The 13,356-nt window shown below is 50.2% G+C and overlaps 1 protein-coding gene across 1 annotated transcript; it reads left to right on the forward strand.

Annotated features, from left to right (window-relative positions):
* Positions 1-1,550: 1,550 nt before the first annotated feature.
* On the forward strand, positions 1,551-6,004 carry Lingo4 (leucine rich repeat and Ig domain containing 4). The gene is made up of 2 exons (XM_038312072.1): positions 1,551-1,677; positions 4,181-6,004. Exons 1-2 carry the CDS (start codon positions 1,613-1,615, stop codon positions 5,970-5,972), a joined length of 1,857 nt encoding a protein of 618 aa, XP_038168000.1. The 5' UTR covers positions 1,551-1,612; the 3' UTR covers positions 5,973-6,004.
* Positions 6,005-13,356: the final 7,352 nt, after the last annotated feature.

The raw sequence follows: 13,356 nt of genomic DNA on the forward strand, positions 1-13,356 counted from the left end.
CCCTTTTTCTGGACCTAAAATACCTGGATATGTAAAGAGTAATGATTAACGGGTGTGGAGAGAGGGAACAGTGGAAGCCCAGAGTATCATTGACAGAATTAGAATGCGAACCTCTGTGTGCACTTTGAAAGTCGGCTTTGTTAGCACAATCCAATCAGAGACACATCCACACACACAGATGGAGCACAGAGCCACTCTGCCTGCAGTGACACGCCTTTGTAGACACTTTTCCAATGGCACAATCTCTCCTTTGTGGTCACAGCTCAGAGAGGCCCGGAGGCGAGGGGTCTTAGATCAACAGGATGTCAGAGCATACTTTCCCATCTCCAGCTATCTTCTGTCCCAAGAACTATCCCTAAGAGAAGCAGAGGACTGGACGCTGATGAGCCTGAGACACCCAAGGACCTGCCAGCACTGGGAGGATGCCCTTGCCCCCAGCCTCTATCCTGCTCTCTATGAGGAAAGAGGGCAATGCCGCCCCCTGCTCTGTGCTTGTGGGACACTGACTCCAGCATGGGGGCCACTGACTCCAGCATGGGGGAATGACTAGGAACAGGGCAGGGACCTGTTTCTTTTTCCATAATCTTGCTCAGAACTTCTCTCGGCTTTGTAAAGCTGCGGACTCTCCTTAGGAGGTGGAAGCAGCAGCAGAGAGGGAGGGAGATTTTTTTTTCCTCTCAGGGAAGGGTTTAGCTAGATAAGCATAAAACCCTACTTGTGTATTCTTTATAAAATGATTTTAAAGGCTGGAATTTGTATGTGTGTTTGTGTGTGTGCACACTTGTGCAAAGGTGCAGGGCACGTGAGTTGGGTGGTGGGAGACCTAAATGCGACTACCCAGGATACAGGCTTGCTCTGCAGTCTTGTTGCTGTGTCAAGTCAGTAATCCATCTGTTTTATAGGAATTTTAGCCCCCCAGATTCTTCCCCAAAGTGAGCAGTCCCTCGGGGAGACTTAGAAACTGATGCTCAGGTGCCCAGCACTGGAGGAATGGCAAACTAAGCTGCAGGAAGATATTCTGGACTGAGAACTTCCGACAAACGATACCCACAGGCCCGTTTAGATATAGAGATTGCACAGAATTGCCCTGCGTCTAAGAGACTAGAAGCTGCGGAAGCGGCGTCCCGGGAGCTCTCTAGCTCCCCAGGAGGAATCAGGATGTCAGAACTCTTTCAAGCTTCCCAGGAAGTCTCAGTGGCAGACCCTTCCCCAGCCCCAGAGTCCCCTCTTCATTTCCTCTCACCCCCCTCCCCGCCATCCCATTCCGTCATCCCGTAGTGGCGCTTGCTGCAGCCCTCCCTGGTCGCTTTATTTATTTATTTTGCACCAACAGGGTTGCTGCAGACTCATTCTCGCCTGGTTTAAAAAGAGAGAAGAGGAGAGACAGAGAGAGAGACGGAGAGTGAGAGACAGAGAGCGTGAGACAGAAAGAGAGAAAGAAGAAATGCTTTCTGGCTCCTTTCTTTCTCTTGGTCTTGGCGGCGCGGCCGCAGTAACAGTAGAGGCGGCGGCAGCAGCCACAGCAGTCCCGCCAGCGGGCTGATGCTGCAGGCTGCTGGGGAGTGGGGAGTCATACGCACAGGGGAGCTGGAGGGGCCAAGGTGCAGCTCGGATGGGACAGGCCCCAGCCTCGGAGAGATACAGCACCCAACTTGGTGCAACCCTCCAGCTTCTCCGGTAAGTGCCCCTGCCCTCTTTGCGGAAGTCTCAGCTGCCCTTTCCCACGGCATCCTCAAAGACAAGGCCAGGCTAACTGTGCTTGTAAAGGAAAGGGAGCTTGCACCCCCACAACCACCCCACAACCCCCCACCCCCGGCCAACCATTCACCCTGTCCCACAGGACTGTGATTGGAAAACTAAAATGTCCCAGGCAACCCTGGTGGGGAGGGCTCCAAGGAGACCACCCTTCCTTCTCCCTAGTGTTCCTTCTACCCCTACAAAGGGTTTTCCCCCTACAGTCAGTGTGGGTGTTCCAAAAGTCTCTCTCCTAAGTGGCCCCTCTCCATGCAGGTCCCTACGCCTCAGTCAGGTGTACTTTAAAGTGGATATGTGTTCATATGGGTCTGTGACGGTCACATAGAGACAAGAGACAAGCTCTGTGTCCCTGAGGGAACAATGCCCCAGACTCCAGAGGGAGAGAGTGACCAGAGGCCAGTCCTGCCTGCAGCCTCAGAGGATAAGAAAGGAAGACTATGGTTCAGTTAGCCACCTTATAAATAGACGATGTTGACCAGAAGTCCCCCAGCCACTGGGCCAGCAGGCTTTGAGGACCAGGAGGAAACTCATGGAAGCAGGAAGGAAGGGAGCTGGCACACATGCTTCGCTGCACTTTTGCTGAATGCAGAGCAAAGGATGAACAGGAACTGCAGCAACAGAGATGACAAGCTAGCCGTCATGTAGACTTCCCAGAACAGGCCCAGGGAGAGGAGAAGCTGAGAATCTTAGCACCCCAGAGATAACTGTGAAAGGGTCGGGAGCAGATTTAGCAGTCGTTGCCCCTTGCCACCCTTTCCGCTCCCCAAATCACCCCACAACAGTTTCCCGTACCCCTCATCCCCTGCTCTTTCCACTAGCCTCCATACTGAGGATTGAACCTGGCATTGCCCAGCTGCTATGATCCTCTGAAGCGCTGGAGGAGACTCTCCAGAGTGTAGGAAGGAAAGGGAAGCCACAGCTCCTCCTGTGTTCCACATGGAAGAAAGTAGGACATGCAGCAGAAAGCTGACTCCACAGGACCCAGAGAACCTGAAGCCCCAAAGTCCGGAGGTGCAGGACCTGCAGCCAGGGGAACACAGCAGGCAGCCTGCAGGAATGTTGGCTTGTCCCACTTCTGTCCCTTGGCCATGTCTTTCTACATCTAATATTTCTCTCTCTGAGGTCCCTCGGCATCAGCAAGGCAAGCAGAGGCACTCAGCATCTAAGATGCCTTTGTCTCTATCACCTTGCCCAGCCTCTAACAGTTATCATGGGCACTACCTGCAGGTACTGCCCAGGCTTCTGGTACCCAGAGACCCACTGTATAGAGATGGGTGCTGTGCATTGCTTATATCCAAGTGTCTGCTATGCTAGCCAGTGGATCCCTTTCTCCCACCCATGGCATCTGGTCATTGCTGTCCCTCCCTCTTTATCCATGCTTCCCTGGATCACATTTCTAGGGTCTTGTCAGGCAGCTCAGGCAGAAAGAGGTCTAAGCCCTCCTGCAGATGCACAGATTCAAAAACCCAGTAAGGGAGGACAGAAGAGGAGCCCAAAGCAAAACCTCAGCACCCTTTGGATAGTTTCCACATCCCAGTCCCTCTATGAAGGAAGAGGTGCTGTCCTTGGGGCTCTTGTAAGGGATCACCAGTCTCATCATCCAGTGCTGCTGCACTCTGTTCCGTAGCTAATACACAGCCAGGCTTGTCATCCACACACATTCTGGGTACACCAACTTGGCTAGTCCAGAGCCCGGGCCCTGGGCCAGGCTGGAAGAGGGCAGAGACTGGAGCAGAGCTGAAACTTGTATGTATGTCCCTTTGCTTCTGATGACTGTCAAGGTGAGGACCTTTCTGGTCCAGATGGGATCTCCCTGAGACTTAGGTAAAGTTGTATGCACAAAATACAGGAGAACAAGAATGAGATGCACACCTTTAATCCCAATGCTCGGGAAGCAGAGTCAGGGGGATCTCTGTGAGTTCAAGGCCAGTCTGGTGTACAAATTGAGTTCCAGGACAGCCAGAGATGTGACACAGAGAAACCCTGTCTCAAAAAACCAAACAAGCCAAAAGGAGTGGGTGGGGATGAGAGGAACAGAACAGAGTTCTGATTGCTGAGAACAGATGTCACAGAAACAGGACCTAAGGTATTCCTGGTCTCATGAATATAAGGGAGATGCAGGGAAAGTTCTTTCTCTACTACTCAGTCCCTTAAGCCGTCCACCACAGAAACCAGCTGGACTAGGGACCCATGCATGGGAAGTTCATGGCTGGTTATCCATGGCTGCAAGGGAGAGATTTCCCCATAGGAGGAACCTTAAGAAGGCAGTACAGGTTTCCCAGGTTTCCCTGGTTGTGTGACATACTTGCTGGCAAGATGGAGTCAACAGGTCACTTTTCCTCCCATTAAGGAGGCTCAGGGGAGTGCAGGGTCATCGTCTTCTGAAGCCACTTTGCAAAAAGAGCCATGTCATCATCTGTTCCAGGCCTCGGGGGATGGACGCAGCCACAGCTTCAAAGCAAGCCTGGCTTCTGTGGTCCCGGCTCCTTTTCCTGCTCCTCCTACCTGGAGGGAGAACCAGTAGCTGCCCTACTGTGTGTGACTGCACATCCCAAACCCGGGCAGTACTCTGTGCCCACAGGCGACTGGACGCTGTCCCTGGAGGGCTCCCACTGGACACTGAGCTCCTGGACTTGAGCAGAAACCACCTGTGGGGGCTTCAGCGGGGCATGCTCTCCCGACTGGGCCAGCTCCAAGAACTGGACCTCAGCTATAACCAGCTCTCTACCCTCGAGCCTGGGGCCTTCCATGGCTTACAAAATCTACTCACCCTGAGGCTGCAGGGCAACCGACTGAGAATTGTGGGTCCTGGGATCTTCTCAGGCCTGCCTGCTCTCTCACTGCTGGACCTCCGCCTCAATCAGATTGTGCTCTTCCTAGATGGAGCCTTTGGTGAGCTAGGCAGCCTCCAGCAACTGGAGGTTGGAGACAATCACCTGGTGTTTGTGGCTCCCGGGGCCTTTGCAGGGCTGGCCAAGCTAAGTACCCTCACCCTGGAACGCTGCAACCTCAGCACAGTGCCTGGCCTAGCCCTTGCCCAGCTCCCAGCACTAGTGACTCTCAGACTTCGAGAACTGGATATTGAGAGGCTGCCAGCTGGGGCACTTCAAGGGCTAGGGCAGCTAAAGGAGCTGGAGATCCACCACTGGCCATCTCTGGAGGCCCTGGACCCAGGGAGCCTGCTTGGGCTCAATCTGAGCACCCTGGCCATCACCCGCTGCAATCTGAGCTCAGTACCCTTCCAGGCACTGCACCATCTGAGCTTCCTCCGGGTCTTGGATCTGTCTCAGAATCCTATCTCAGCCATCCCAGCCAGAAGGCTCAGCCCCCTGGTCAGGCTCCAGGAGCTCAGGCTGTCAGGGGCCTGCCTCACCTCCATCGCTGCGCATGCCTTCCACGGCCTGACCGCCTTCCACTTGCTGGATGTAGCAGACAACGCTCTTCAGACACTAGAGGAAACAGCTTTTCCTTCTCCAGACAAACTGGTCACCCTGAGGCTGTCCGGTAACCCCCTAACCTGCGATTGCCGCCTCCTCTGGCTGCTCCGCCTCCGGCGTCGCCTGGACTTTGGCACGTCCCCCCCTGCTTGTGCCGGCCCCCAACACGTCCAAGGGAAAAGCCTAAGGGAGTTTTCAGACATCCTCCCTCCAGGCCACTTCACTTGCAAACCAGCCCTGATCAGAAAGTCAGGGCCTCGGTGGGTCATTGCAGAGGAGGGAGGCCATGCTGTTTTCTCCTGCTCTGGAGATGGAGATCCAGCCCCCACGGTCTCCTGGATGAGGCCTCAGGGAGCTTGGTTGGGAAGGGCGGGGCGAGTAAGGGTCCTAGAGGATGGCACACTGGAGATTCGCTCCGTGCAGCTGCGGGACAGGGGAGCCTATGTCTGTGTAGTCAGCAATGTCGCCGGGAACGACTCCCTGAGGACCTGGCTGGAAGTTATCCAAGTCGAACCACCCAATGGCACTGTCTCTGACCCCAACATCACCACGCCGGGGATCCCAGGGCCTTTCTCTCTGGACAGCAGGGGTGTGGTTATGGTGCTTGCGGTGGGTTTTCTCCCCTTCCTCACCTCAGTGACCCTCTGCTTCGGTCTGATTGCTCTTTGGAGTAGAGGCAAGGGCCGGGTCAAACACCACATGACTTTTGATTTTGTGGCACCTCGGCCTTCTGGGGATAAGAACTCTGGGGGTAACCGGGTCACTGCCAAGTTATTCTGATCTTTTCTTCCACACTGAAAACTCCCCAAGTCCACTTCAGAAGCCAAAGGGAAAGGCAGACTAAAGTCTCTTGAACCATAGCTTCCTGTCAAACAACACGGCCTCCCACACCTGCGTCCTGCATTCCGAGAGCTGCTCTAGCTGAGGACAGAATGGTCACCTCTTCACCCAGGGCCCCAGGGAGCTGCAGACACAGACAGCACCCACTTGGCGCCCCCACACCAGGCAGCAAAGGAACGCAAGGCTCCAGTCTGTTCTTCACACACTCACACGCTCACACACTTACACGCTCACACACGCTCACACACTTACACACTCACACACTTACAGGACCAGTTGCCAAACACAACCTTGAGATTATTTCAGAAGTGGAGCTGGGAAGTACTACAAACTGCTTAGAGTCTGCTCATCACGCGGGCATTTTCCCTTTCTTTTCCGCTACCCAGTGCCAAATTCAGTCAGCTCCCCTGGGTGCAAGAAGGAACTAGAGTCAAGGATTCAGCAGATGCCTGGGGATGTGGCCTGACTACTTTCTGGCACTCTGCCTGCAGGAGCCTCGGCCACCTACCTGACTGTCAAAAGCCACCACAGTGGCAGCGAGATTGAGACATGATCTCTGGAACTTTATTTACTTCTATCTACTTCTTCCCCTCCCAACTTCTCTCCCTGTTCAGTTAGTGGTCATCTGGCTCCACCTAACCAAGCCTGGCACAAAGGGTGAGGGGACCCCAAGGCCTGCAGAGGTCAGCCCTCCTTGCTGCTCTCTGTTTGCTACCTTTCCCCTTTCCCCGTGTCTCTAGAGCCAAAGAAGGCAAGATTCCCCCACCTTTGAAGGGATCCCTATGCAGCAGTCTCCTGTCCTAGAGTTGCCTGGCAAGGGGAAAGCCAGAAGGGAGCTCCTTAGCCAACAGACACAGAATGCAGCTGGGAGCAAGGACGGGGAGCCCTGGAAGCCACAGTGAGAAGTGGAAGGAAGAGGGCAGCAGCTGCCTGGATGCTTCACACCAGCCTTGGTTCCCTTGGCTGGATTTAGCATGGCCCTAGTGGGAACCTGTCCCTGGATAAATGTGGATAAATGTCACCTCAAAGAGCAAATGGAGTGAGAGGTAGAATTGCTGACTGCGCACAGTGCTCTTCCAACAGAGGACAGAGCCCCAAAGCGCAGAGATGCTGGGAGCTCTAGACAGCGACAGCATCAGAAAGGGAGGAGGAAACAGGAGGCAGGGAAAACGGGAGGAGAGACTGACAAATGGAGTCATACAGCCCCAGGGAGCCTTTTTCTCTTGGCTGCAGCATCTACCCAATGTCCTTAGTTTCCTTCCTCCTTGCTGAGTCCCTGCCCACCTCACCAAACACCATGTGCTTTCTAGTGGCTGCTGTTGCCCTTGCTAGGAGGAGACACCCCTTGCTGCAAGATTCCTAACTCAAGCTGTCCCTGACAGGTGAGCGCAGCTGGCGGCACTGAGCCAGCAAAGCTGGACTGAGAGGACCCAAGCACACAAGCACTTGGGAGCGCCAGAAGCAGCTGTAAGAGTTTAGGTGTTTATGGAGCAAGGCTGGAGAAAAGGACATTCCTGAAACCCCAACCTCCTCCATGCCCTCGCGGTCCAAAGAGCAATTCTGCAATCTCCTTCTCTCCCTCATCTGCCTACAGCTCATCAGGTTGCCACCTGGGAGATGCCTGTGGGTTGCTCCCCACTCCCCCTATTCTGAGATTTATCTTTTTTATTTTATGTGGATGTATGAGTGCCTGCATGCATGTACATGCACCATGTGTGTACTTGGTGCCCACAGAAGCCAGAAGAGGACATTAGATCCCTGGAACTGGAGTTACAAATGGTTGTGAGCCAACATCTAAGTACTGAAAACCAAACCCAGGTCCTCTACAAAAGCAGCAAGCGCTCTTAACCACTGAGCCCTCTCTCCAGTCTCCCTCCCAACTCTCCCCCTCCTCCCCCACCATACACCCTTTTCCAAGACAAAGTCTTACTGGCTGGCCTGGAACTCGATATGTAGACCAGATTGACTTTTTTATTGTTGCTTCATTTTGTTTTGGGTTTTTTTTTTTTTTTTTTTTGAGACAGGCTTTCTCTATAGCTTTGGAGCCTATCCTGGAACTAGCTCTTGTAGACCAGGCTGACCTTAAACTCACAGAGATGCACCTGCCTCTGCCTCCCGAGTGCTGGGATTAAAGGTGTACATCACCACCACCTGGCTTGACCAGAGACCAGATTGATTTTAAACTCATAGAGACCTGCCTCTGCCTCGAAAGCACTGGTATCATAGGCATGTGACACCACGCCAACCCCACCTCCACCCCAATCCTTATTCTTGCATAGCTTTCCCGGGAAACTTTGGATGGAGGAGTGAAGCCCATTCGCTTAACACCACTGTACTGAGCATTTCCACAGCTTTTCTGGTGATCAGCAAGTCAGTCCTTTGTCTGACCTGCCTGGAAAGGGTGTTCTTAGCTCAGTCGTGATTGCACAGGGTAGTGTGCATGAGTGTGTGTGTGTGTGTGTGTGTGTGTGTATTTAATCCTCACATCAAGCCCAAAGTTGCTGAGAACTAGTTAATAAGAAAGCTATACTTGAACTCAGAGGTGACTGACTCAACCTACCATTTCTACTATACCACATAGTCCTGTTAACATGCCTGTAACAGACTCTCGGAGCCTGTCAGTTGTATAGTGTGAAGTTGTGGGGAAAAAACGTGACATTTTCTCTCCTACCCGCTCCATTGTTAAGGGGTTCTGGGCCCAGCTGTTGGTTCTGGCTTTTCTTCTGTAACTGACTCCAGAAGCTGTTTGTGCTTTCTCCTCCCTCTTTTCTTAGTCTGCCTCAAGGACTGCAGAAATTCCAGGCGTCAGACGGAGGGAAAGGGAACGCCTGTGTCTCCCAGAATTTCATCACGATTAAAACATGGGTATTTCAGGGGTTCTAACCTCCTCTTGCTTTAAAGAAGGGCTTCCAGTACGGTAGAACAATCAGGTCATTGAATCCACTCTCTGTCCAGCTTTTGCCTACCCCTGCTGGAAAGGCCCTTCTTGAAGCCAATCCCTCCCTCCTTCCTTCTGTTGTGGAAGAGCATCAAAGTTCCTAGGCTACCAGGCGGTGGTGGCCTTTAATCCCAGCAGAGGCAGGTGGATCCCTGTGAGTTCAAGGCAGCCTGGTCTACAAGAGCTAGTTCCAGGACAGGCTTGATAGCTACAGGGAAACCCTGTCTCAGAAACAAAAACAAAAAACAAACAAACAAACAAACAAACAAAAAAAAAAAACCACCAAAGTTCCTAGGCTGTGAGGACCAACAGAATGAGCAAAGCCCTCTGGAGCCATTTCAGCACTCTCCCTTAGAGGTCCCTGATAGACCGTTCCCTCTAAGTTCTTTGCTGCTCTGGATCCTGTTCAAGGATAAAAATCCTGGGGCTGGAGAGATGGCTCAGTGGTTAAGAGCACCGTCTGCTCTTCCAAAGGTCCTGAGTTCAATTCCCAGCAGCTGCATGGTGGCTCACAACCATCTGTAATGAGATCTGGCGCCCTCTTCTGGCATGGAGGCAGAATGTTGTATACATAATAAATAAATAAATAAATAAATAAATAAATCTTTAAAAAAAAAAAAAATCCTGCAAAACAACACCCTCAGCTTAGAGTCCCAGACTTGTCGTGAGACTGTCTGGTGTAAACTGTGATGGTAAATGTTTCCCATTATCCAGGCACCCAGCCATCCCAGACCTCACAGAGTGCGGGTTAAGGTCTCGGGTCTCGGGAGCCTGTTTGCAGGGGTCAAGCTGAGGTGAGGGCTCAGGCTGCCTTTGCTCCCCACCGCCTATTCACTAAAAGCAAAGATAAAAGGGTTACAGTGTAACAGAAATTCTACAGCAGGTGCTATGGTTGTCCCAGTCCCCTTCCTCTACCAGTACTCATCTCTCAGGGTTGGGTGGGGGCCTCTAGGTGGGACTCAGGCTGGACAATAATGGCAGCCCACAAATCCTGTTCCTTCAAACCGCTTTGTAAAGGAAACCGAGACGGAAGCCTTAGAGTGCTGTGGTAGAGGAGACTGAGACTCTCCGGGGCCACGGGATCAATCTGATGTAAAGACAGGACCACCGCACCAGCGTCCTGGTAGCTGTTACTAGTTTCTGGTGGCGATTTGACTGATGCGGGAGGAAGCTGTAACTCCCGCGGGGGCGGGGGGGATAGTGCTGATTTTCATAGGCTGACACAACACAGCCTTAGTTGAAAGGCCCATTCACACGTGGCTGTGGGGGCGGGAGTGGACACTGGAGCTCTGGAGCCAGGTACCTTGTCTGAGAATCCCGTGCTATCTAAAGTTGTCTTTTTTTAAAAAAATTATATTCATGTCACTGTGTGGGCACGGGCAACTGGAGTTAGAGATGGTTGTGTGTGGTCCAGAGTGGGTGCTGGGAACTGCTCAAGAATAGCAGTATATACCCTTAACTGATGAGCCAGCCCCCATGCCTGAAAGCCCGTTTTCTGCTTTGGCTTACTGAGTAGAAACACATGTCCACTGCATCCTCCAGGCAGCGCCGGCTTGGGCTCATTGTACCTACAGCCTCCTGAAGCCTGTTCAGAAGCCCTTCAAGGAAAGGGCAGCCTCTTAGGAGCTAGAAAGGAAAAGAAATGACAGTCTATCCAATCCAGCACCTCGCAACTTCAGTCCTGACTTGTGCTCCTGAGGGAAAGGCGATGACAGGCCCAAAAGTCAGTGACTTGGGAGAGTGTGAGGCCATTGCCTGTATTCCTTCTGCTCCCCAAACTCCCTACCAGACAGTCAGACAGAAACCCCTTGAAAAGTAATAACACCTGAATTTTTATTCCCCCGATTATGGAATCCTTCCAGGGCTGGTGAGACAGCTCAGAAAGTAAAGACTGACGTGACCTGACGTGACCTGAGTTCAATCCGTGGAGCCTACAAGGGGGAAGGAGAAAACCAGCTCCCCCCCCACAGGTTGACCCCCTACACGCATACCCTAGCACGAGCATGACCACACACACGAAATTATTAAATAAATTTTGGAATATGTTTAAAAAATTCTTCCTTTGTTGTGATTTTGGTTTTTAATCCCTACTTTGAACGTCTATTTCATTTCTTTTCTTGATCGACTCTCCCCGGCCCTGGAGCTGGAAGAGGAGAGGCCTATAAAGTAATCATGTGCTCTTTATAGCAGTGCTGACCATCGTTACTTGGATCTAAATATTCCACCTTTTTAAATTAAAAAATAACTAACTAAATGATTTAGCAGGTAACGGAGATTGCCGCCAACCAGAAACCTGATTTGATCCCTTGGACCTACATGGCGGGGGGAAGAACATTCAAAAGTTCTTCTCTAACTGCCACACAGTCATTCAAGAAAACACACTTTCTGACCTGCATGGTCACACCATGGTGTGCATGTACACACAACTTCACTATAAATAAACCACTTAATTATTTAATCAAATGAAAACGTAAAGGGGAAACTAGAGAGACAGCCTAACGTGTTTGCTGCAGAGAACCTGAATTCAGACCCTAGGACTCACGTCAGGTGGCTCACAACGGCCTATAACTCTAGTTCAGGCCTCCACAGCTACCCAAATTCATATGAGCATACCTACATACACATGAAAATGTATAAAATACATTCAAACTGCTACAGTATATATCAGGCATTCAAATATCTAGGAATAATCAACCTGAAGACACATGTAGATTCTGCATGCTGAGAACTTTAGAATACAGCAATGGGATGGGAAGATTCTCTATCATAAAGACAACAACGCTCCTTTGCTCTAAAGGTAGGTGATTCTGCTGGGCGGTGCTGGCAGCACACGACTTTTATCCCTGCTATCGGGAGGCAGAGGCAGGCAGATCTCTGTGAGTTCAAGGTCAGCCTGGTCTACAGAGTGAGTTCCAGGACAGCCAGAGCTGGTACACAGAGAAACACTGCTGTCTCAAAAAAAAAAAAGGTGATTTCAATCAAAAATAATATTAGCAAAAAAAGAGAAAAGTAAGTTGTGGAAAAATTCTCACATTGTAATATGACACAGCAAGGAGAATGAACAAAATTTATATATAAAAAGGCTGAATCTCTTTGAAATAATGTGAACAGAGGAAGCCAGACACTCCCTCTTGAGGGAGTGATAACAGGAAGGGATCACTTGGGGCACTGGGAATGTTGCCTCTTGATTTGGTGCTTGTTACAAAAAAAATCCATTTTTAAAACTTCATCAAGATATATATTTAATGGCCAGGTATGGCAACTCATGCTTGCAGCCTCAGAACCCTTGAGGGTGAGACTGAAAGATTACCTTGAGTTCCAGGCCAGTCTGGATACAGAACAAGATCCTGTCATGAACCAACAAAATGTACATTTGTCACTTCTATATGTACTATGTGTTAATTTTTAAAACTATGTCAAAAATACATAGCATGTATCAATTCCTAAAACAGTGTTGTATTAAAATATGATAGATCAATGGGGAAAAATGAGCTTAAAGAGAGGGCTGGAAAGGTGGTCCAGCTATTAAGAGTGCTTGCTATCTCTTGAGACCTGGGTTTAATTCCTAGCACCCACATGGTGGCTCACAACCATCTGTAACTTCAGTTCTGTAGATCTGAAACCTTCTGGCCTCTTCAGACACCAGACATGCATGTGGCTCACAGACATACATGAAGATAAAATACCCATACACATAAGACTCAAAGACGTTTGGGATTATAAAGGTAATATTCAAGAAACAATACAGAAAATGAAGTTGGATAAACCAAGCTGTATCTCTATCTCACAACTTTATGCCATAATAAATTCCAGAAATATCAAATTTTATACATTCAAAGATACAAAATGCCTTTTTTAAGGAAAACAAGAGTTTTTAAAAATAATTTTAACTAGTGAGAGACTTTTCTAGATGCACTATGAAACCCAAAAGTTATAAAAATATATTAATAAATTCAACTACACAAAATTACTGGGACTTTGGAAATGGTTCAGTCAGGTAAATACCTGCTCTGTGGAGGCCCAAAGAGGCCAAAGGTCAAAGTTTGGGGCTTGTTTCTAGGTCATTCTCATTCAAGGTTCTTGTGCTTCTATGTTAAACAAAGGTTCCACCTAGTTGTAAACCAGAGAGTTTGATCTCGCAAGGCTATTGTTAACAGGTGTGGCTAGTTGCCAGCCCTTGTGCTCCTGAACTAGGGAAGAAGTTGGTTACCACCTAAAACAAAAGTCTAAGGATCCAACTAAGTTCCAGTTCCCTTTACGAAAGTAACTTGGGATTACACCCAGGGAGTGCTTTGCTTACAGAGTGTTTAGTCTGGAGCGTGACTTAAATAAAAACAAAAGACAGAATAAACTGGAAGAGGGGGAAGTATTTCAAATTTAATGGAC

The sequence above is a fragment of the Arvicola amphibius genome, chromosome 14 (assembly GCF_903992535.2).
Source record: "Arvicola amphibius chromosome 14, mArvAmp1.2, whole genome shotgun sequence".
Taxonomy (NCBI): Eukaryota; Metazoa; Chordata; class Mammalia; order Rodentia; family Cricetidae; genus Arvicola; species Arvicola amphibius.